We start from the raw sequence: 26,024 nt of genomic DNA on the forward strand, positions 1-26,024 counted from the left end.
TACTGACCCTTCTGCCACTGGAAAGTTTCTCCTTATTTACTCTGTCAAACCCCCTCATGATTTTGAACACCTCGATCAAATCTCCCCTTAACCTTCCCTGTTCTAAGGAGAGCAATCCCAGCTTCTCCATCTCTCCACATAACTGAAGTCCCTCATCCCTGGTACCATTCTAGTAAATCTCCTCTGCACCCTCTCTAAGGCCTTCACATCCTTCCTAAAGAGCGGTGACCAGGATTGGACACAATACTCCAGCTGAGGCCGAACCAGTGTTTTATAAAGGTTGAGCATAACTTCCTTGCTTTTGTACTCTATGCCTCGATTAATAAAGCCCAGGATCCCATATGCTTTAACAGCCTTCTCAACTTGTCCTGTCACCCGCAAAGGTTTGTGTACGTACACCCCCCCCACCGGTGTCGCTGTTCCTGTACTCACTTTAAAATTCTACCATTTAGTTTATATTGCCTCTCCTTATTCTTCCGACCAAAAAGTATCACTCCTCCCGATATTCTCATCATCACAGAAACCAGTCTTCAGCTATTTCAATTCACTCCATGTGATATCAAGAAACGGCTGAGTGCACTGGATACAGCAAAGGCTATGGGCCCTGACAACATCCCAGCTGTAGTGCTGAAGACTTGTGCTCCAGAACTAGCCGCGCCTCTAGCCAAACTGTTCCAGTACAGCTACAACACTGGCATCTACCCGACAATGTGGAAAATTGCCCAGGAACGTCCTGTCCACAAAAAGCAGGACAAATCCAATACAACCAATTACCGCCCCATCAGTCTACTCTCAATCATCAGCAAAGTGATGGAAGGTGTCGTCGACAGTGCTATCAAGCGGCACTTACTCACCAATAACCTGCTCACCGATGCTCAGTTTGGGTTCCGCCAGGACCACTCGGCTCCAGACCTCATTACAGCATTGATCCAAACATGGACAAAAGAGCTGAATTCCAGAGGTGAGGTGAGAGTGACTGCCCTTGACATCAAGTCAGCATTTGACCGAGTGTGGCACCAAGGAGCCCTAGTAAAATTGAAGTCAATGGGAATCAGGGGGAAAACTCTCCAGTGGCTGGAGTCATACCAAGCACAAAGGAAGATGGTAGTGGTTGTTGGAGGCCAATCATCTCAGCCCCAGGACATTGCTGCAGGAGTTCCTCAGGGCAGTGTCCTAGGCCCAACCATCTTCAGCTGCTTCATCAATGACCTTCCCCCCATCATAAGGTCAGAAATGGGGATGTTCGCTGATGATTGCACAGTGTTCAGCTCCAGTCGCAACCCTCAAATAATGAAGCAGTCCGAGCCCGCATGCAGCAAGACCTGGACAACATCCAGGCTTGGGCTGATAAGTAGCAAGTAACATTTGCGCCAGACAAGTGCCAGGCAATGACCATCTCCAACAAGAAAGAGTCTATCCACCTCCCCTTGACATTCAACGGCATTACCATCGCCAAACCCCCCACCATCAACATCCTGGAGGTCACCAGTGACCAGAAACTTAACTGGACCAGCCATATAAATACTGTGGCTACAAGAGCAGGTCAGAGGCTGGGTATTCTGTGGCGAGTGACTCACCTCCTGACTCCTCAAAGCCTTTCCACCATCGACAAGGCACAAGTCAGGAGTGTGATGGAATACTCTCCATTTGCTTGGATGAGTGCAGCTCCAACAACACAAGAAGCTCGACACCATCCAGGATAAAGTAGCCCGCTCGATTGGCACCCCATCCACCTCCCTAACCATTCACTCCCTTCACCACCAGCACAACGTGGCTGCAGTGTGTACCATCCACAGGATGCACTGCAGCAACTCGCCAAGGCGTCTTCGACAGCACCTCCCAAACCCGTGACCTCTGACCTCTAGATGCACAAGGGCAGCAGGCACATGGGAACAACACCACCTGCACGTTCCCCTCCAAGTCACACACCATCCCGACTTGGAAATATATCGCCGTTCCTTCATCGTCACTGGGTCAAAATCCTGGAACTCCCTTCCTAACAGCACTGTGGGAGAACCTTCACCACACGGACTGCAGCGGTTCAAGAAGGCGGCTCACCACCACCTTCTCAAGGGCAGTTAGGGATGGGCAATAAATGCCGGCCTCGCCAGCGACGCCCACATCCCATGAACGAATAAAAAAATAAAAACATCCCCTTTACGTCAGTGTTTGCTGCGTCTAATGAAATCACCAACTCTCACAGGTGATTGGACAGTGACCGGGGGGAACTAGCTATCCCATGGCTGACCCGGTTTAACTGTAGTGTCCCAAATGAGATCAGGTGACTGAGCATACACCAAGAATCACTCCCAGATTATTTCGGGTTTGTGTATCTCGGTGCTGAATCAGGAATCACTCCCGGATTATTTGGCTTTGGGTATCTCTGTGCTGAATCCGGAATCACTCCTGGATTATTTGGCTCTGGGTATCTCGGTGCTGAATCCGGAATCACTCCTGGATTATTTGGCTCTGGGTATCTCGGTGCTGAATCAGGAATCACTCCTGGATTATTTGGCTCTGGGTATCTCGGTGCTGAATCAGGAATCACTCCCAGATTATTTGGCTCTGGGTATCTCGGTGCTGAATCAGGAATCACTCCTGGATTATTTGGCTCTGGGTATCTCGGTGCTGAATCCGGAATCACTCCTGGATTATTTGGCTCTGGGTATCTCGGTGCTGAATCCGGAATCACTCCTGGATTATTTGGCTCTGGGTATCTCGGTGCTGAATCAGGAATCACTCCTGGATTATTTGGCTCTGGGTATCTCGGTGCTGGACTCGATGTGACCAGTTTCTCCACACCTTAAGTGAAGTGGCTTTTGTTGCTCTTGTCTCTGAACTCGAACGTCCTGTGTCAGAGTTTGGAGTTGTGGCCAAGCACAGCCTCAATTCATCAGCGATAGTTTAAAATTTCTAACTCCCCAGTTTTGTTTGTACTCGAGACGGGTAAAGAAGAATCCCTTCCATTCTAGTTCAGGCCGCTACCTGCTGCTAACCGGTGGTAATCAGCGCTAACCATTGGTAACCCAGCCCTAACTGGAGAGCATTCCTGACTTTTACTTTCTTCCCACGCTGCAATTAATTTGCATTTGCAATTCCAGTGAGTCAGAGAGAGATTCGGAGAAGCCTCCTGACATGATTGAAGTTCTGTTTCTGCCACTGAGTTGAGGCTGAGTGGGGGAGGAAATTCATCCCACCTCCTACACAAATAAATTATGAAAATACAACAAATGCAGAACAACAAAATATGAAATTATTGCTCTGCAGCCCCAGCCGGGTCACTGTGTGGAACATCAACAAGTAATTATGCAGTCGGAGGATTACCTACAGCAGATCGGGCCAAACAGGACCAGCAGATATTGTTCTGGGCACGGCCCTTAAAAACACACACACAGCTGATCCCAGTCACTTCATCTTGGTAGGTACAGCATAGGAGGAGGCCATTCGGCCCATCCTGCCTGTGCTGGCTCTTTGAAAGAGCTATCCAATTAGTCCCATTCCCCTGTTCTTTCCCCATGGTCCTGTAAATTTTTTCCCTTCAAGTATTTATCTAATTCCCTTTTGAAAGTTATTATTGAATCTGCTTCCACCGCCCTTTCAGGCAGCACATTCCAGATCATCACAACTCGCTGCGTAAAAGAATGTTTCCTCATCTCGCCTCTGGCTCTTTTGTTGATCACCTTAAATCTGTGTCCTCTGGTTACTGAATCTTCTGCCACTGGAAACAGTTTCTCCTTATTTACTCTGTCAAAACCCTTCATGATTTTGAACACCTCGATTAAATCTCCCCTTAACCTTCCCTGTTCTAAGGAGAACAATCCCAGCTTCTCCAGTCTCTCCACATAACTGAAGTCCCTCATCCCTGGGACCATTCTAGTAAATCTCCTCTGCACCCTCTCCAAGGCCTTCACATCCTTCCTAAAGAGCGGTGACCAGAACTGAACACAATCCTCCAGCTGAGGCCGAACCAGTGTTTTAAAAAGGTTTAGCATAACTTCCTTGCTTTTGTACTCTCTGCCTCTATTTATTAAGCCCAGGATCCCATATGCTTTTTTAGCAGCCATCTCAACTTGTCCTGTCACCTTCAAAGATTTGTGTACATTCACCCCCAGGTCTCTCTGTTCCTGCACCCCCTTTAAAATTGGACCATTTCGTTTATTTTGCCTCTCCTCATTCTTCCGACCAAAATGCATCACTTCACACTTCTCTGTGTTAAATTCCACCTGCCATGTGTCTGCCCATTTCACCAGTCTGTCTCTGTCCTCCTCATTGTTTACTACATTTCCAAGTTTTGTGTCATCAGCAAACTTTGAAATTATACCCTCGATACCCGAGTCCAGGTTATTAATAAATATCAAAAAGAGCAGTGGTCCTAACACTGACCCCTGGGGAACACCACTGTAAACTTCCCTCCAGTCTGAGAAACAACCGTTCTCTTTGGTCTCTGTCCCGTAGCCAATTTTGTATCCACGCTGTCACTGTCCCTTTAATCCCATGGGCTTTAATTTTGCTAACAAGTCTATTATGTGGCACTTTATCAAATGCCTTTTGAAAGTCCATATACACATCAACCACACTACCCTCATCAACCCTCTCCGTTACTTCATCAAAGAATTCAATCAAGTTAGTCAAACATGATATTCTGTTAACAAACCCGTGCTGACTTTCATTTATTGCCCAGACTTTTCCAAGTGCCAATTAATTTTGTCCCGGATTGTTGCCTCAAAGTTTTCCCACCACCGACGTTAGACTGACTGGCCTGTAATTGCTGGGTTTATCCCCCTCCCCTTCTGTGAACAGGGTGTAACATTTACAATCCTCCAGTCCTCTGGTACTGTCCCCATATCTAAGGAGGATTGGGAGATTGTGGCCAGAGCCCCCACAATTTCCACCCTTACTTCCCTCAGTAACCGAGGATGAATCTCATCCGGACCGGGTGACTTTTCTACTTTGAGTACTGTCAATCTTTTAAGTACCTCCTTTATCTATTTTTATCCTGTCCAATATCGCTGCTATCTCCTCCTCTACTGCTACAATGGCAGCATCCTCTCTAGTCAGCTGATCCGTCACTTACACACACACACACACACACACACACACACACACAGTTGATCCCAGTCATAATTAGCCATTAAACGCAGAACATTCATTCATTGTTGAAATGTTTTGTTACAGTGACAACAGTCTCTGAATATTAATGTTTGTGGCACAGACCTACTGCGAAAGGCCACGGATGCAGCACATTCCCGACACCTCAGTAGAGCACAGACTGTATAATCCCTTCACACTCAATAACACGGAGACTAGTACAGAGCACAGACTGTATAATCCCTTCACACTCAATAACACGGAGACTAGTACAGAGCAGACTGTATAATCCCTTCACATACAATAACACGGAGACTAGTACAGAGCACAGACTGTATAATCCCTTCACACTCAATAACACGGAGACTAGTACAGAGCAGACTGTATAATCCCTCCACACAATAACACGGAGACTAGTACAGAGCACAGACTGTATAATCCCTTCACACTCAATAACACGGAGACTAGTACAGAGCACAGACTGTATAATCCCTTCACATTCAATAGCACGGAGACTAGTACAGACCACAGACTGTATAATCCCTCCACACTCAATAACACGGAGACTGGTACAGAGCACAGACTGTATAATCCCTTCACATACAATAACACGGAGACTAGTACAGAGCACAGACTGTATAATCCCTTCACACTCAATAACACGGAGACTAGTACAGAGCACAGACTGTATAATCCCTTCACACTCAATAACACGGAGACTAGTACAGAGCACAGACTGTATAATCCCTCCACACTCAATAACACGGAGACTAGTACAGAGCACAGACTGTATAATCCCTCCACACTCAATAACACGGAGACTAGTACAGAGCACAGACTGTATAATCCCTTCACATACAATAACACGGAGACTAGTACAGAGCACAGACTGTATAATCCCTCCACACTCAATAACACGGAGACTGGTACAGAGCAGACTGTATAATCCCTCCACACTCAATAGCACGGAGACTAGTACAGAGCACAGACTGTATAATCCCTCCACACTCAATAACACGGAGACTAGTACAGAGCACAGACTGTATAATCCCTCCACACTCAATAACACGGAGACTAGTACAGAGCACAGACTGTATAATCCCTTCACATTCAATAGCACGGAGACTAGTACAGACCACAGACTGTATAATCCCTCCACACTCAATAACACGGAGACTAGTACAGAGCACAGACTGTATAATCCCTTCACATACAATAACACGGAGACTAGTACAGAGCACAGACTGTATAATCCCTTCACATACAATAACACGGAGACTAGTACAGAGCACAGACTGTATAATCCCTTCACATACAATAACACGGAGACTAGTACAGAGCACAGACTGTATAATCCCTTCACATACAATAACACGGAGACTAGTACAGAGCACAGACTGTATAATCCCTCCACACTCAATAGCACGGAGACTAGTACAGAGCACAGACTGTATAATCCCTCCACACTCAATAACACGGAGACTAGTACAGAGCACAGACTGTATAATCCCTCCACACTCAATAACACGGAGACTAGTACAGAGCACAGACTGTATAATCCCTCCACACTCAATAGCACGGAGACTAGAACAGAGCACAGACTGTATAATCCCTTCACATACAATAACACGGAGACTAGTACAGAGCACAGACTGTATAATCCCTTCACATTCAATAGCACGGAGACTAGTACAGACCACAGACTGTATAATCCCTCCACACTCAATAACACGGAGACTAGTACAGAGCACAGACTGTATAATCCCTCCACACTCAATAACACGGAGACTAGAACAGAGCACAGACTGTATAATCCCTCCACACTCAATAGCACGGAGACTAGAACAGAGCACAGACTGTATAATCCCTTCACATACAATAACACGGAGACTAGTACAGAGCACAGACTGTATAATCCCTCCACACTCAATAGCACGGAGACTAGAACAGAGCACAGACTGTATAATCCCTTCACATACAATAACACGGAGACTAGTACAGAGCACAGACTGTATAATCCCTTCACATTCAATAGCACGGAGACTAGTACAGACCACAGACTGTATAATCCCTCCACACTCAATAACACGGAGACTAGTACAGAGCACAGACTGTATAATCCCTTCACATACAATAACACGGAGACTAGTACAGAGCACAGACTGTATAATCCCTTCACATACAATAACACGGAGACTATTACAGAGCACAGACTGTATAATCCCTCCACACTCAATAGCACGGAGACTAGTACAGAGCACAGACTGTATAATCCCTTCACATACAATAACACGGAGACTAGTACAGAGCACAGACTGTATAATCCCTCCACACTCAATAGCACGGAGACTAGTACAGAGCACAGACTGTATAATCCCTCCACACTCAATAACACGGAGACTAGTACAGAGCACAGACTGTATAATCCCTCCACACTCAATAACACGGAGACTAGTACAGAGCACAGACTGTATAATCCCTCCACACTCAATAACACGGAGACTAGTACAGAGCACAGACTGTATAATCCCTTCACATACAATAACACGGAGACTGGTACAGAGCAGACTGTATAATCCCTTCACATTCAATAACTCTGAAACCAGTTCAGTACTGGAATATATTAACTCTTTACCCCCGATAAGAATTCCATGTTCAGTACAGGAGTACCCTTTACACGAGGAACAATTATGTGACGTGGGCATTTTCTCACTAGAAAAAAGAAGTTTGATTGCTGTTTTTAGGATTCTAAAAGGACTAGCAAATGTCGACCATGACGAGCTATTTCACATTGTCCAGAACAGTAGAACCAGAGGACACGGCCTGCATTTGAAGAGGGGTAAATTCAAAATTAATCTGTGGGAACAATATTTCAGTGAGTGAGTGGAACAGGCTCCCTGGGGAGACGGTGGGAGCAGTTAGTATTGATTTATTAAAATGCAAATTAGATCGATTTCTTTCAGCAAGTAACATTTTGGGATGCAGTATCTGAGTAATTTGAGACATGACCTGTGGTGAGTGTAACAGGCTCGGGAGATCAGGTGACTTTGGACCCATGATTCCCAAAGCTCTCCACTATTGGGGTTTTCCTCGCCTCATGTCTGGGTCTGTTGGAGATTAATTGATCGAGATTGATTGCTGTGATTAGTCAGTAACTCCATTATCATCGTACTATGCGACTATCAGGATTGTAGAAGGTGAACTAGATGAACTTGGTCTTTTCTTGTATGTTCTTGTGAACATCCTGATCTCCCCATCTTGGAGAGGTGGTGGACTGGAGAGGTGGGGGTGGGGAAAGAAAGAGGGCGGAGGAGAGGGAACAATATTGAAATTTGTTGACGGCAGCAAATTGGGATAATTGCAAATTGTGAGACGGGCAGTAAAAGTTCAGAGGTCACGATAGGGGTGGGCAGATAGGGGGGATATGCAGTTTAATGTAGAAAAATGTGATGGTAATACATTTTGGAAGGTGAAAGAAATACACTTTAAATGGTGAGATTTCAAATGGAGTAGAACAGAGGGACCTTGGTGTGCAGATACACAAGTCATTAAAGGGATCAGAGCAGTGAGATACGGCTATTTAAAAGGAAAATGGAATCCTTGGTTTTGTGTCTGGAGGCAAGGAATACTAAAGCAGGGAGGTGATGTTAAACTTTTACAAAACTTTGGTGAGGCCACAGTTGGAGTTTTAGGCACCCTATTATAGAAAGGATATAAAAGCAATGGGAAAGGTGCAGCATAGATTCACTGGGAAGGTTCCACAGATGAGGGGCTACAGTTATAAAGGGAGACTTGAGTTAGGGCTCTTTCCCACTAGAATTGAGAAGATTGATCAAGGTCTTCAAGATTATGAAGAGGTAAACTGTTTCCACCGATGGGCGAGATCGTGACGAGAGGGCAAATTGAAGATAATTAAAGGAACAGTTAAACAAAAATTCTTTACACAGAGGGCGGTTCGAATGTGGAATTCTCTGGCAGTCCATAATTCTGTTAAAACGGAATTAGATAGTTGCTTGAAAAGGTAGAATATTAAAAGGTTTATGGAGCATGGGATTAGACTGAGTGTCTCATGCACAGAAACACTGGTGCGGATTTAATAGATCGAATGGCTCGTTTCCGTACTGGAATATAGCATGATTCTATCCAGCCAAAACAATGGAAAACAAGTTGGAGTAGGTCTTGCTTCCCAGGGCTCTGGCTAATCAAGCTCATGCATCATGTCTTGTTAGACCATAAGAGATAGGAGCAGGAGTAGGCCATTCGGCCCCTCGAGCCTGCTCCCCCATTTAATGAGATCATGGCTGATCTGATTTTTACCTCAATTCCACTTTCCCGCCTTTTCCCCATATCCTTTGATTCCCTTGCTGATCAGAAATTTGTCTAACTCAGCCTTGAATGTATTCAATGACTCAGCCTCCACAGCTTTTTGGGGTAAAGAATTCCAATGATTCATGTCCCTCTGGGAGAAGTTGTTCCTCCTCATTTCCATCTTAAACAGGCGACCCCTTATTCTGAGACTATGCCCCCTAGTTTTAGATTCCCCCATGAGGGGTAACATCCTCTCAGCATCTACCCTATCGAGTCCCCTCAGAATCTTGTATGTTTCAATAAGATCTCCTCTCATTCTTCTAAACTCCAATGAGTATAGACCCGACCTGTTCAATCTTTCCTCATAAGACAACCCTTCCATACCCGGAATCAACCTAGTGAACCTTCTCTGAACTGCCTCCAATGCAAGTATGTCCTTCCTTAAATAAGGGCACCAGAACTGCACGCAGTGCTCCAGGTGTGTTCTCACCAGCCCCCTGTACAGTTGTAGCATGACTTCCCTGCTTTTATACTCCATCCCCCTAGAAATAAAGGCCAATATTCCGTTTGCCTCCCAGATTACCTGCTGCACCTGTATGTTGACTTTTTGTGTCTCATGTACGAGGACACCCAGATCCCTCTGTACCGCAGCATTTTGTAGTATTTCTCCATTCAAATAATAATATTTTGCTTTTTATTTTTCCTCCCAAAGTGGATAACTTCACATTTTCCCACATTATATTCCCTCTGCCATCTTGTTCTGGACACAAAGGCACAAGGAAAATATTCAAGCCAAGGAGTTGGCCACAGACTGAGTCCCTGGCAGCGGAGGACCGAGTTACAGGGACAGATCAGAAACACAGCAGTCTCAGCGTGAAAGGACCTGGCAGAAGTGCAGATGGTGAATGGTGCAACTGTGCCAGTGGATTGGGGTAGAGACTTATGCACACACCCCATTATCATTTATTCCCTAAAACTACTGAAACCCACCTATACAGGATGGTCCAGCTTATACTGCGGCCTCTCAGAATGGCAGCCAATGCCATCATTCAAACCATCAGGAGAGCCGGTGACTTCCCCAAGTCCAAGTCCCACACTACAATTCCATTCCAAGACAACAGAGACCCTGCAGCTGCGAGAAAGGGAGAGCAGTGCCTGAGCCCAGAAGTGACCAATCTCCGAGGGGTGAGCAGGCTATCACCTGGTGGTCAGTTCCAGTTTGGGCAGATTCCCAGGAGCTCCTGCATTTGTCCTTTGTTTCCTCGAGGAGACACATTGTCAGTGTGGGAAGTGTATAAATGTGTGAAATCTCTTCCCTTTCATCACCTGCCACTCCATCGTGATCCAGATGGTCTTCAGCTTGCTCCTGCAAGTCGTTGAATTCTTCTTCCATGTTCCCTGTTTCAATCTCCAACTCCTCTATTACCCGCCCACGCACAGCAAGCTGCAGAGGAAAGACTTTATTAGCATAATCATATACACAAACAGCAGGAGCGCTGACACAAACCAGAATATATCAGCAAACACAAATCAGGGCAAAGTGCAGCACCTGAATCAGACTCATTATTCACCAACTCCCCTTTAGCCTGTGCCCCACATCAACCTGTGTGCCCCACAAACCACCTCCACTGGCCATTTATATCCCTCAAATCAGATTCTCCCCCGCTTACAACTCTTACTCCCAACTCATAGCTGAGACCTTCCCACAGACAGCTCACTCCCACATATCTGTGGGTCAAGGGCCAGCTTCAGCTCCCAGTCACACCACCCACGCACACCGTGCCCCCACCCACGTGTAATAATCGTGTGTGTGCAAACATTTCTAACTTCATTCTTCCCAGTGATAAATCCTCAGTCTGTGTCCCTAGTTACTGATTCACTGACCAGTGGGAACGATCTTTCACTGACTAGCAGTTCGCAGTAGTGGCTCACTGGATGATCAGGAGTAGGAACCCTGGCTGATATTTCCCCTCTCGGAGGGGTACTGAGGTCGATTGTAGTGCCCCTACTTGCTGCCAGCTGAGATGAGCGAACTCAGCGCAGACCTGGAATAATCCAAGACCTACAGTCACACCCTGACCCAATGAGGGAGCTCTTGCTGTTAATATTCCTGGTTTTCTCTGTACACGGCTTTTGAGGAGTGTCAAACCTCACACTGTTCAGAGAGTTTCTGATAATCCGCAGGACTTTCCCTCCTGACACTCACTCACGGGTCTCCCCAAACACTCACCATCCTTTGCTGATGTTTCCTTTGGGCCCTGAGTCTCTCCTTCATGTGTTGCCAGTACAGAACCTCCATGTCTGCAAAGAAGAGAGACCATTTTAAGAATCAGTCAGTCAGTAAAACACAACACAAGGCAAACTCACCAGCTGCCACCCTCAATAAAACATGATACTCAGAGAACCCCCCCACCTCGCCGCGTGAGCCCTGTTTGCCGTGATCCCCCCTCGCCCCATGAACCCCATTTAGAAATCCCCCTCGCCCCATGAACCCCATTTAGAAATCCCCCTCGCCCCATGAACCCCATTTAGAGATCCCCTCGCCCCATGAACCCCGTTTAGAAATCCCCCTCGCCCCATGAACCCCATTTAGAAATCCCCCTCGCCCCATGAACCCCATTTAGAAATCCCCCTCGCCCCATGAACCCCATTTAGAGATCCCCCCTCGCCCCGTGAACCCATTTAGAGATCCCCCCTCGCCCCGTGAACCCCATTTAGAGATCCCCCCTCGCCCCATGAACCCCATTTAGAGATCCCCCCTCGCCCCGTGAACCCCATTTAGAAATCCCCCTCGCCCCATGAACCCCATTTAGAGATCCCCCCTCGCCCCGTGAACCCATTTAGAGATCCCCCCTCGCCCCGTGAACCCCATTTAGAGATCCCCCTCGCCCCGTGAACCCCATTTAGAGATCCCCCCTCGCCCCGTGAACCCCATTTAGAGATCCCCCTCGCCCCGTGAACCCCATTTAGAAATCCCCCTCGCCCCGTGAACCCCATTTAGAAATCCCCCTCGCCCCGTGAACCCCATTTAGAGATCCCCCCTCGCCCCGTGAACCCCATTTAGAGATCCCCCCCTCGCCCCGTGAACCCATTTAGAGATCCCCCTCGCCCCGTGAACCCCATTTAGAGATCCCCCCTCGCCCCGTGAACCCCATTTAGAAATCCCCCCTCGCCCCGTGAACCCCGTTTGCCGTGATCCCCCCCTCGCCCCGTGAACCCATTTAGAGATCCCCCCTCGCCCCGTGAACCCCATTTAGAGATCCCCCCTCGCCCCGTGAACCCCATTTAGAGATCCCCCCTCGCCCCGTGAACCCCATTTAGAAATCCCCCTCGCCCCGTGAACCCCATTTAGAGATCCCCCCTCGCCCCGTGAACCCCATTTAGAGATCCCCCCTCGCCCCGTGAACCCATTTAGAGATCCCCCTCGCCCCGTTTGCAGAGATCCCCCTCACGATTCCATTTACAGAGATCAGTGGGAGGGAGAGGGAGAGGCGGAGTGGGGGGGAAAGAGGGGGAGGGAGAGTGTGGTTCCTCACACTGCATAGCACAAAGTCTGTGGTGAAAAGCTGGGAAGAAAACTGATCAGAAGAGCCCAAACCCAACAGGAGCCAGAGCCTGCATACAGTGGAGGCCTCAACGTATCTGGTGCACCACTGGTTTAGCCATGCATAGCCAGATCTGGCTGGACCATATCAAGCACTATCAGGTCCTGCTCTCCTCTGCCTAACTGCTCACTACTCTAGCATCATCCTGGAATGCAAAGATAGCCCCCAGCTTCTTGTCTCCACTCCAAACCCCTCTCCCCTGCCCCCTCCACCCTCATCTCCAACAAGTGCAAACAGCTCATGGACTACTTTGTTACTAAAATTGAGACCATCCATTCAGCTGCCTCGGCCACTTCCCTCCCTTCCCCTGGCCCACTGAGCCAAACTTCCTCTACGGTTCCCCACTGCCCTCGCCTTGAACTCGCATCTTTCTCTAGTTTCTCTCCTATCTCCCCTCACGCCCTCGATGAGCTCATCTTGTCCAGGAGACCCACCTCCTGTTCCCTTAACCCTATTCCCACCAAACTGCTGACCACCCAATCTCCCTTCCTGGCCCCCATGTTAGCTTGTATTATTAATGGTTCCCTCGCCTCAGGTACTGTCCCCCTCCTCAAAAAACCCACTCTTGACTCCTCTCTCCTAGCAAACTACCGTCCCATCTCTAACCTCCCTTTCCTCTCCAAAGTCCTTGGACGTGTTGTCACCTCACAAATCCTTGTCCATCTTTCCTTCAACTCCATGTTTGAGTCCCTCCAAATCAGGTTTCCGTCCCTGCCACAGTACAGAAATGGCCCTTATCAAAGTCACAATGACATCCTCTGTGACTGTGATGGTGGTAAACTATCTCTCCTCATCCTTCTCGACCTGTCTGCAGTCTCTGACGCGGTTGACCACACCGTCCTTCTCCAACGCCCCTCCTCCATCGTCCAGCTGGCTGGGACTGCCCTCGCCCGGTTCCATTCTTATCTACCCAGTCGCAGCCAGAGGATCTCCTGCAAGGGCTTCTCTTCCCACCCCCGCACCATTTCCTCTGATGTCCCCCAAAGATTTATCCTTGGCCCCCTCCTATATCTCATTTGCATGGTCGCCATGGCGACATCATCTGAAAACACAATGTCAGGTTCCATATGTTTGCTGACGACATCCAGCTCTACCTCACCACCACCTCTCTCGCCCCCTCCACAAACTCTGTTCACTCTCCGATTCCATCCCTCTTATAGGCCATTGACTCAGGCTGAACCAGACTGTTCTGTCCCGTGGGAGGATGCAGACCTGGCTTTGTGCGGTGGGGGGGGGGAAATGGGTAACATGAGGATGCAGTATTTTCCTCAGTAAAGGAGTGGGATTCAGTCAGGATATGGGGGATACACTGAGTCCGCCCGACTCACTCCGCCCGACTCACTCCGCCCGACTCACTCCGCCCGACTCACTCCGCCCGACTCACTCCGCCCGACTCACTCCGCCCGACTCACTCCACTTCTTATATTCAGTAAAGTTAAAGAAAACCGTCTGAATGGCAGGCCCAATTGCTGCAGGAAGGCAGACTGGCCCCGCCCCCACCCACAGCCCCCGCCCCTCAGCAGTGCCTCTCACCTGCAAACTTGGGGCCCCTTCTCCTGCTCTTCACATCGTTCCATCCACCGTGATCTGAGAGGGGGGGACAAAAAAGAGTAAGAGAGGGGACGAGGACGGGCGGACGACAGATGGTGGGCAACAGCCAGCGAGTGACAGACAGAGATCGGGTAGGGGGGGTGGTGGGGAGCGGGCGGACTGACCGAGAAGGCGGGCTGGGGCGGGGGGGGGGGGGGGGGGGAGGGGGAGGACAGACTGAGAGAGGGACAGAGAGACAGAAAGTAGGCTCAGGTGAGAAGGCAGTACAAAATGACAGCAGCAGTGAATGTTACTGTCGAGCGCACCAACACGAGCCACACTGTACAATAACACACGTGTAATGAGTGACACATGAGCACAAGAGCTGTGTTAATGTCACCCACACTGGAATGCAGTTCCATAAGTTTCAATGCGTGCTGGCGAGAGGGAAAAGTAATCATTGCTTCAGCTAAGATTTATGTTGCAGGTATTCGCGGCACGGGCGCGGACCTCGCACAGGGCACAGGCGCACGTGTGCAGCATGGACTCCATGGATTCAACGAACACGGTGAGGGCCAACTCAGGAGCTACTCACACGTTCCAGAGAGCCACCTCCCAAACTCTTTCAGCTTCATAAAGGTTTTCCGTTTCCGTTTGTTTCCTGTGATATCGACACAAGGAGGGATGACAAAGTGCTTTCCTGCAAAATACAAGGTCACAACGACAAGTCTGAGAATAGAACAGAGTAACAAGAGGAATCAATCACCCCAAACAAGTCCCCATTACACCCAAGGTCCAGTCTCACCCACACAGTGGCTCGCTTGATGACACATTGGTGTGTAGGAGGGTCTGTGTGTAACCGGGCAGTACAGGCTGTGTAGGAGGGTCTGTGTGTAACCGGGCCCTACAGGGTGCGTAGGAGGGTCTGTGTGTAACCGGGCCGTACAGGCTGTGTAGGAGGGTCTGTGTAACCGGGCCGTACAGGCTGTGTAGGAGGGTCTGTGTAACCGGGCCGTACAGGCTGTGTAGGAGGGTCTGTGTGTAACCGGGCCATACAGGGTGTGTAGGAGGGTCTGTGTGTAACCGGGCCGTACAGGCTGTGTAGGAGGGTCTGTGTGTAACCGGGCCGTACAGGCTGTGTAGGAGGGTCTGTGTGTAACCGGGCCGTACAGGATGTGTAGGAGGGTCTGTGTGTAACCGGGCCGTACAGGCTGTGTAGGAGGGTCTGTGTGTAACCGGGCCGTACAGGCTGTGTAGGAGGGTCTGTGTAACCGGGCCGTACAGGCTGTGTAGGAGGGTCTGTGTGTAACCGGGCCGTACAGGCTGTGTAGGAGGGTCTGTGTAACCGGGCCGTACAGGCTGTGTAGGAGGGCCTGTGTGTAACCGGGCCGTACAGGCTGTGTAGGAGGGTCTGTGTGTAACCGGGCCGTACAGGCTGTGTAGGAGGGTCTGTGTGTAACCGGGCCATACAGGCTGTGTAGGAGGGTCTGTGTGTAACCGGGCCGTACAGGCTGTGTAGGAGGGTCTGTGTAACCGGGCCGTACAGGCTGTGTCGGAGGGTCTGTGTAACCGGGCCGTACAGGCTGTGTAGGAGGGTCTGTGTTTAACCGGGCCGTACAGGCTGTGTAGGAGGGTCTGTGTGTAACCGGGCCGTACAGGCTGTGTCGGAGGGCCTGTGTGTAACCGGGCCGTACAGGCTGTGTAGGAGGGTCTGTGTGTAACCGGGCCGTACAGGCTGTGTAGGAGGGTCTGTGTGTAACCGGGCCGTACAGGGTGTGAAGGAGGGTCTGTGTGTAACCGGGCCGTACAGGCTGTGTAGGAGGGTCTGTGTGTAACCGGGCCGTACAGGCTGTGTAGGAGGGTCTGTGTGTAACCGGGCCGTACAGGCTGTGTCGGAGGGTCTGTGTGTAACCGGGCCGTACAGGCTGTGTAGGAGGGTCTGTGTGTAACCGGGCCGTACAGGCTGTGTAGGAGGGTCTGTGTGTAACCGGGCCGTACAGGCTGTGTAGGAGGGTCTGTGTGTAACCGGGCCGTACAGGCTGTGTAGGAGGGTCTGTGTGTAACCGGGCCGTACAGGGTGTGAAGGAGGGTCTGTGTGTAACCGGGCCGTACAGGCTGTGTAGGAGGGTCTGTGTGTAACCGGGCCGTACAGGCTGTGTAGGAGGGTCTGTGTGTAACCGGGCCGTACAGGCTGTGTAGGAGGGTCTGTGTGTAACCGGGCCGTACAGGCTGTGTAGGAGGGTCTTTTTTTTTATTTTATTCGTTCACGGGATGTGGGCGTCGCTGGCGAGGCCGGCATTTATTGCCCATCCCTAATTGCCCTTGAGAAGGTGGTGGTGAGCCGCCTTCTTCAACCGCTGCAGTCCGTGTGGTGAAGGTTCTCCCACAGCGCTGTTAGGAAGGGAGTTCCAGGATTTTGACCCAGCGACGATGAAGGAACGGCCGATATATTTCCAAGTCGGGATGGTGTGTGACTTGGAGGGGAACGTGCAGGTGGTGTTGTTCCCATGTGCCTGCTGCCCTTGTCCTTCTAGATGGTAGAGGTCGCGGGTTTGGGAGGTGCTGTCGAAGAAGCCTTGGCGAGTTGCTGCAGTACATCCTGTGGATGGTACACACTGCAGCCACAGTGCGCCGGTGGTGAAGGGAGTGAATGTTTAGGGTGATGGATGGGGTGCCAATCAAGCGGGCTGCTTTATCTTGGATGGTGTCGAGCTTCTTGAGTGTTGTTGGAGCTGCACTCATCCAGGCAAGTGGAGAGTATTCCATCACACTCCTGACTTGTGCCTTGTAGATGGTGGAAAGGCTTTGGGGAGTCAGGAGGTGAGTCACTCGCCGCAGAATACCCAGCCTCTGACCTGCTCTCGTAGCCACAGTATTTATATGGCTGGTCCAGTTCAGTTTCTGGTCAATGGTGACCCCCAGGATGTTGATGGTGGGGGATTCGGCGATGGTAATGCTGTTGAATGTCAAGGGGAGGTGGTTAGACTTTCTCTTGTTGGAGATGGTCATTGCCTGGCACTTGTCTGGAGCGAATGTTACTTGCCACTTATGAGCCCAAGCCTGGATGTTGTCCAGGTCTTGCTGCATGCGGGCTCGGACTGCTTCATTATCTGAGGGGTTGCGAATGGAACTGAACACTGTGCAGTCATCAGCGAACATCCCCATTTCTGACCTTATGATGGAGGGAAGGTCATTGATGAAGCAGCTGAAGATGGTTGGGCCTAGGACACTGCCCTGGGGAACTCCTGCAGCAATGTCCTGGGGCTGAGATGATTGGCCTCCAACAACCACTACCATCTTCCTTTGTGCTAGGTATGACTCCAGCCACTGGAGAGTTTTCCCCCTGATTCCCATGGATTTCAATTTTACTAGGGCTCCTTGGTGCCACACTCGGTCAAATGCTGCCTTGATGTCAAGGGCAGTCACTCTCACCTCACCGCTGGAATTCAGCTCTTTTGTCCATGTTTGGACCAAGGCTGTAATGAGGTCTGGAGCCGAGTGGTCCTGGCGGAACCCAAACTGAGCATCAGTGAGCAGGTTATTGGTGAGTAAGTGCCGCTTGATAGCACTGTCGACGACACCTTCCATCACTTTGCTGATGATTGAGAGTAGACTGATGGGGCGGTAATTGGCCGGATTGGATTTGTCCTGCTTTTTGTGGACAGGACATACCTGGGCAATTTTCCACATTGTCGGGTAGATGCCAGTGTTGCAGCTGTACTGGAACAGCTTGGCTAGAGGCGCAGCTAGTTCTGGAGCACAAGTCTTCAGCACTACAGCTGGGATGTTGTCGGGGCCCATAGCCTTTGCTGTATCCAGTGCACTCAGCCGTTTCTTGATATCACATGGAGTGAATCGAATTGGCCGAAGACTGGCTTCAGTGATGGTGGGGATATCGGGAGGAGGCTGAGATGGATCATCCACTCGGCACTTCTGGCTGAAGATGGTTGCAAACGCTTCAGCCTTGTCTTTTGCACTCACGTGCTGGACTCCGCCATCATTGAGAATGGGGATGTTTGCGGAGCCTCCTCCTCCAGTGTGCAACCGGGCCATACAGGCTGTGTAGGAGGGTCTGTGTGTAACCGGGCCGTACAGGCTGTGTAGGAGGGTCTGTGTAACTGGGTATAATGGGCTGGAGGCAAAGGAAGAGCATAAAAAACACTCAGCCAGGTACACAGGAACAGGAGGAGGCCACTCATCCGCTCGGGCTGTTCCACCATTCAATTAGATCATGGCTGATCTGTACCTGAACTCCATTGATACCCTTACCTAATAAAAATCTATCGCTCTCAGTCTTCAAAGCTGTAATTGACCCCCGGCATCCATGGCCTTTTGGGGGAAGAGAGTTCCAGATTTCCACTCCCCTTTGTGTGATAAAGTGCTTCCTGATTTCATTCCTGAACAGCCTGGCTCTAATTTTGAGACTCCTGAGCGCTATACCGCTGGAAAGTACCTGTGGTGCTGACGTTGAGAGGCCAGGATCAGGATCAGCTGTAGTGCCTCCCCCGGTTCAATAGACGACCAGCACTCTCAGCCCAAGTTGGCCTCCCAGGTGCAGGCAGTAACTGTGGCACTACATCCTAATGCTCTCAGGTCAGGAGCAGACTATCCCTCCCCCGATCCGATCTTGCAGCTTCCTCCACTCCCTGCTCAAACATTTCACAGAATCGTAGAAAATTTACAGCACAGAAGGAGGCCATTCGGCCCATCGTGTCCGCGCCGGCTGAGAAATGAGCCACCCAGCCTAATCCCACTTTCCCGCATTTGGTCCGTAGCTCTGCAGGTCACGGCTCTTCAGGTGCACATCCAAGTATTTTTTTTAAAATGAGTTGAGGGTTTCTGCCTCTCCCTCCCTCTCAGGCAGTGAGTTCCAGACCCCCACCACCCTCTGGGTGAAAACATTTTTCCTCATTTCTGCTCTAATTCTTCTACCAATTACTTTAAATCTGTGCCCCCTGGTTATTAACCTCTCTGCTAAGGGAAATAGGTCCTTCCTATCCACTCTATCTAGGCCCCTCATCATTTTATACACCTCAATTAAATCACCCCACACACTCCACTGTTCCAAGAAAAACAACCCCAGCCTATCCAATCTGTCATCATAAATCTCCTCTGTACCCTCTCGAGAGCAATTACATCCTTCCTGTAATGTGGTGACCAGAACTGTGCGCAGTACTCAAGCTGTGGCCTAATCAATGTTTTATACAGATCCAGCATAACCTCCCTGCTTTTATATTCTGTGCCTCGGCTAATAAAAGAAAATATCCCATATGCCTTCTTAACCACCTTATCTACCTGTCCTGCTACCTTCAGGGATCTGTGGACATGCTCTCCAAGGTCCCTCACTTCCTCTACACCTTTCAGTATCCTCCCATTTATTGTGTATTCCCTTGCCTTGTTTGCTCTCCCCAAATGCATTACTTCACACTTCTCCGGATTGAACTCCATTTGCTAATTTCCCTTGAATCCCATGGGCCTTTACTTTTTTGACCAATCTGCCATGTGGGACCTTGTCAAAAGCCTTGCTAAAATCCACGTAGACGACATCAATTATTGTGTGCAGTTTTGGTCTCCTTACCTAAGGATATACTTGCTATAGAGAAAGTACGGTGAAAGTTCACCAGACTGATTCCTGGGATGGCAGGACTGTCGTATGAGGAGAGATTGGGTCGACTCGGCCTGTATTCACTCGAGTTTAGAAGAATGAGAGGGGATCTCATTGAAATATATAAAATTCTGGCAAGACGAGACAGACTAGATGCAGGGAGGACATTTACCCTGGCTGTGGGGGTCCAGAACGAGGGGTCACAGTCTCAGGATACGGGTTAGGACATTTAGAACTGAGATGAGGAGAAATGTCTTCACTCAGAGGGTGGTGAACCTGTGGAATTCTCTACCACAGAAGGCTGTGGAGGCCAAGTCACTGAATATATTTAAGAACGAGCTAGATAGATTTCTAGACACAAAAGGCATCAAGGGGTATGGGGAGAGAACGGGAATATGGTATTGAGATAGAGGATCAGCCATGATCATACTGAATGGCAGAGCAGGCTCGAAGGGCCGAATGGCCTACTCCTGCTCCTATTTTCTATGTTTCCATGTTTCTAATTACGCTACCCTGATCGATCCTCCTTGTCACCTCCTCAAAAAGTTTGATCAAGTTAGTCAGACACGATCTCCCCTTAACAAATCCGTGCTGACTGTCCTTGATTACTCCGTGCCTTTCTAAGTGACAGTTTATCCTGTCCCTCAGAATTGATTCCAATAATTTGCCCACCACCGAGGTTAGACTGACTGGCCTGTAATTACTCCCTTTTTAAACAACCGTACAATGTTAGCAGTCCTCCAATCCTCCGGTACTACGTCTGTATCCAGTGAAGTTTGGAAAATGATTGTTAAAGCCTCCACTATTTCCTCCCTGGTTTCTTTTAACAGCCTGGGATACATTTCAGCCACACCTCCCCCCTCAGGTACCATGAGGCTGCACTTACACACCAGAGTTATACAGCAAGCTGTGACTCCTGCTCTGCTGCCAGCACACCTTTGTGGAGACCTGTTGATATCTACTGAAAGGGGGAATTGAGTCATTGGATATGAATAGCACTTCTGAAATTTTCATCACCAGCATTCCTTGAAGAAGGGATCAACAGGTAGTGGGGAAGGGGAGATACAGAGGGGAGCCCATGATAGAATAATCACACAGACTCTCGATAATCAGACAGCTAGCACTCAGTAACCCCTCCCCCCAGCTCATTTCCTGATGATGTCATCAGTATTCCCTGTTGAATCTAAGAAAGGTTTCTGGTTTACTTGTGTTCATGTCCCCATGTCCAGACTCCCCCTCTCCCTCCCAGGAGGGCTCTGGCACAGCACCAAGACAGGAGGCGGCACATACTCAACAATGTACCTTTCTTGAATGGCTTGTCTTCAGTGGCTTCAAAAGGGTCGAGGCTCCTCCAGGGATCAAGGACTTCCTGCAGCACAAACAGGCAACAAGTCAGTGAGGGGGGGCGAGGGAGAGGGCGAGGGCGAGGGCGGGCAGGGGAGAGGGCGAGAACTTGCATTTATATATCACCTTCCACAACCTCAGAACGCCGCAAAGATATCGCAGGCAATTAATTGCGATGTAGTCACTGTTGTAATGTTGGCAAACACAGCAGCTAATTTGCACACAGCAAGGTCCCACAAACAGCAATGAGATACATGACCAAATTATCTGTTTTTAATGTTGGTTGAGGGATAAAGACAGCCCCTCCGACAGTGCAGCACTCCCTCACCACTGCACTGGAGTGTCAGCCTGGATTATATGCTTAAGTCTCTGGAGTGGAACGGGAGACCACCAAATGCCCTGTCCTCCACTCTCGGACCACTTGAGCCAGCAACTTCCTCGGGGATTAACCCCTGTCCCAATCACTCAACTCATTACTGTGTTTGAGGCCACACCAGCAGTTCGATCACCACCATTTGTCTCCATAGTTTACTCCAGAATGTCAGCTCACTCACCCGAGGCACCTTGATCTTACTGTGGAGATGTATGGCTCCCAGGTACTGAAACATGGCTCACGGGTGTTGAATCTTTCTCCATACAGAAGCTTCCCTTCTGGCTTTGCTCATCACCATTTGCCCCGCCCAAGCTGCCATGGACATCATCTTCAAGTCTTCTCCCTCATCTCCTCTGGCTCTTCCTCCATTGTACTTTGCCTTTCTCCATACCTCTCGCCTTTCAGTTAAAATCCCTGTTGTCCATCACCGACTCCAAGCCCAAATTGACTATCTCTGAAACGTCCTCCCTTCTCTCGCCTTACACACCAACCGACTCCTCACTCTCGGTGATTTTAATTTTCATCTCAACTCCCTTTGCCTCCTCGCCTCTGAAATTCACGACACTCCCGTCCCCCCTCGCTCTCACCTTCCATATTAATTCCCTGACCCACATCTCGGACCACCCCAACGTCACCATTTCTAGTGATCTCTTTCCACCCAAAGTCCTGATCACCAATAAGGCAATTAACCACTTCCATGCTTCCCTAATCACCCACATACCCCCATCCATCTACAATCTCACTATGGTAGATAAATCTCCGGGACCTGATCAAATGTATCCCAGGACGTTATGGGAGGTTAGGGAGGAAATTGCGGGTCCCCTAGCAGAGATATTTGAATCATCCACCGCTACAGGTGAGGTGCCTGAAGATTGGAGGGTAGCAAATGTTGTGCCTTTGTTTAAGAAGGGCGGCAGGGAAAAGCCTGGGAACTACAGACCAGTGAGCCTGACATCTGTAGTGGGTAAGTTGTTAGAGGGTATTCTGAGGGACAGGATCTACAGGCATTTGGAGAGGCAGGGACTAATTAGGAACAGTCAGCATGGTTTTGTGAGAGGAAAATCATGACTCACGAATTTGATTGAGTTTTTTGAAGGGGTAACCAAGAAGATAGATGAGGGCTGTGCAGTAGACGTGGTCTACATGGACTTCAGCAAAGCATTTGACAAGGTACCGCATGGTAGGTTGTTGCATAAGGTTAAATCTCATGGGATCCAAGGTGAGGTAGCCAATTGGATACAAAATTGGCTTGACGACAGAAGACAGAGGGTGGTTGTAGAGGGTTGTTTTTCAAACTGGATGCCTGTGTCCAGCGGTGTGCCTCAGGGATCGGTGCTGGGTCCGCTGTTATTTGTTATTTATATTAATGATTTGGATGAGAATTTAGGAGGCATGGTTAGTAAGTTTGCAGATGACACCAAGATTGGTGGCATTGTGGACAGTGAAGAAGGTTATCTAGGATTGCAACGGGATCTTGATCAATTGGGCCAGTGGGCCGATGAATGGCAGATGGAGTTTAATTTAGATAAATGTGAGGTGATGCATTTTGGTAGATCGAATCGGGCCAGGACCTACTCCGTTAATGGTAGGGCGTTGGGGAGAGTTATAGAACAAAGAGATCTGGGAGTACAGATTCATAGCTCCTTGAAAGTGGAGTCACAGGTGGATAGGGTGGTGAAGAAGGCATTCGGCATGCTTGGTTTCATTGGTCAGAACATTGAATGCAGGAGTTGGGATGTCTTGTTGAAGTTGTACAGGGCATTGGTGAGGCCACACTTGGAGTACTGTGTACAGTTCTGGTCACCCTATTATAGAAAGGATATTATTAAACTAGAAAGAGTGCAGAAAAGATTTACTAGGATGCTACCGGGACTTGATGGTTTGACTTACAGGGAGAGGTTAGACAGACTGGGACTTTTTTCCCTGGAGAGTAGGAGGTTAAGGGGTGATCTTATAGAAGTCTATAAAATAATGAGGGGCATAGATAAGGTCGATAGTCAAAATCTTTTCCCAAAGGTAGGGGAGTCTATAACGAGGGGGCATAGATTTAAGGTGAGAGGGGAGAGATACAAAAGGGTCCAGAGGGGCAATTTTTTCACTCAAAGGGTGGTGAGTGTCTGGAACGAGCTGCCAGAGGCAGTAGTAGAGGCGGGTACAATTTTGTCTTTTAAAAAGCATTTGGACAGTTACATGGGTAAGATGTGTATAGAGGGATATGGGCCAAGTGCAGGCAATTGGGACTAGCTTAGTGGTATAAACTGGGCGACATGGACATGTTGGGCCGAAGGGCCTGTTTCCATGTTGTAACTTCTATGATTCTATGATTCTTCTATGGTCACTTTCTGCCCAAGGAAAGAAACTCTCAGTCACTTGCAGTTGCACTCTTGAATTCTCAAATCTCTCACCCTTGACCCTCTGAAGCTGTCAGCCCATTTATCCCCCCCCCCCTTTGATTCTTTCAATGGCCTTTCCTCCAGAAAAACCATCAATATCCCCCAGATACAGTCCACATCTTTGTTCCCTCAAGTTGGAGAGGGACACTCTAGACCACACCTGGTCTAGCCAGAAATCATTAACTTCTGTTCCCCCACCCACCAACACCTTCAGAGTCTGAGCAATCTATCCTTGGGGCCCCTCCAATTCTTCACCGACATGCTGCCAACCTTCTTTATCACAAAGACTACCAACTTCCACCTCCACAACATTGCCCACCTCCACCCCTTTCTCAGTCCCTCTGCTGCTGAAATCCTCACACTGGCCTTTATCACCTCCAGACTCGACTATTCCAACATTCGCCCCCCGCCTTCATCCTCCGCCCCCTTATAAATTCTAACATTCGAAGCTCTGCTGCTCTATCTTGCCCTGTACTAAGTCCTGTTCGATCACTGCTCTCCTCACTGACCCACACCGGCTCCCATCCACCCCAGATGCCTTAAATTTAAAATCCTCATCTTTAAATCCCTTCAAGGCCTTGCTTCTCCTTATCTTTCCAACCTCCTCAGCTCCCTCAGCCCCCCCACCCCAAACACTCCGTTCCTGACTCCAACCTCAGTGCATCCCCTCTCCCTTTGCCCTACTGTTGGTTACTAGGCTTTCTGCTGCCTAGGTCCTACTCTCTCGAATTGTCTGCCTAAACCTCTGTTTGATAAAATTTTCATCACTCTTCTTAATCTCTCCATTCCTGCTCCACAATCATTTTCCACAAACTTATTGTGTCCTGTTCAGAATATCTCGGGATTTTGTTAAAACATTGAAGGTGCTATATAAATTTAAGCTGTGTGAGCACAATCTAGGCCGACACTGCAGGGCATTACTGATGTAGTGCTGCATTTTGCTAAATTAAGGCCCCATCTGCTAATTCAGGTGGACTTAAAAGATGCCATGGCACTATTTGAAAACAAGCAGAGAGGTCTCCTGGCCACATTTCCAACAAGCACTACAACTACAGATTAACCAGTCTTTCATCTGATTGCTGTTTGTGGAATCTTGCTGTGTGCAATTTGCTGCCATGTTCACCTATCTAACAATGAATACACTTCAAAAGTAACTCATTGACTGTGAAGCACTTTGGGACATCCTGAGGATGTGAAAGGTGCTGTATTATCAGAGGTTCCTTCCTTCTTATTTACAAGAGACCAAACAGAACAGACACAATACACCAGGCTCCCCAATACACACACCAGGAAATTAACGTGCACCAAATAGACCCGACTCCCCAATACACACACCAGGAAATGAACGTGCACATAGTTAATTTCCTGGTGTGTGTATTGGGGAGTCGGGTCTATTATGTGCACAAGTGTGGGAGTTTGGTGAAGTGGGGGAAGGAGGTGCTGCTTTGCCTTGCTTTTCCAAACTTTTCCTGCAGAGCGGTAGTGGACCTGAGAGTAGAAGACTGAGATTGTGAAATAAAAGCAGCAGCAGACCTGCACCAAGAGACAACTACTGTGCGACATCACAGCGACTTAACTCCTGGACCTAAGATAAATAAGAAGCAAAAAGTAATCCAAGTGGGACGTCACCAAGGAAGAGGTAAGTGATTGGCTGGTGAGTATTTTTCTGCTGAATTTGTCTAAGGTTAGAGTTTGTGGATTCTAGGGTCTCTGTTGTGTAGTGGGGGACTGCTGTTCAGCAAGGGCCCTTGAGTATACCTTTTAATTGAAGTGAAATT

The 26,024-nt window shown here is 49.0% G+C and overlaps 1 protein-coding gene across 1 annotated transcript in view; it reads right to left on the reverse strand.

Annotated features, from left to right (window-relative positions):
- The window catches only part of ncaph2 (non-SMC condensin II complex, subunit H2), a 71,136-nt gene that overhangs the window by 6,524 nt on the left and 38,588 nt on the right, over positions 1-26,024 (reverse strand). The window contains exons 12-16 of the mRNA XM_068005270.1: positions 21,439-21,505; positions 15,127-15,231; positions 14,535-14,588; positions 11,627-11,697; positions 10,723-10,840 (exon numbers count right to left, since the gene is read on the reverse strand). Coding sequence (XP_067861371.1) covers positions 10,723-10,840; positions 11,627-11,697; positions 14,535-14,588; positions 15,127-15,231; positions 21,439-21,505 — 415 coding nt within the window. The remainder of the gene's footprint in view (positions 1-10,722; positions 10,841-11,626; positions 11,698-14,534; positions 14,589-15,126; positions 15,232-21,438; positions 21,506-26,024) is intronic.

Source organism: Heptranchias perlo, chromosome 24 (assembly GCF_035084215.1).
Source record: "Heptranchias perlo isolate sHepPer1 chromosome 24, sHepPer1.hap1, whole genome shotgun sequence".
In the NCBI taxonomy this organism is placed as follows: Eukaryota; Metazoa; Chordata; class Chondrichthyes; order Hexanchiformes; family Hexanchidae; genus Heptranchias; species Heptranchias perlo.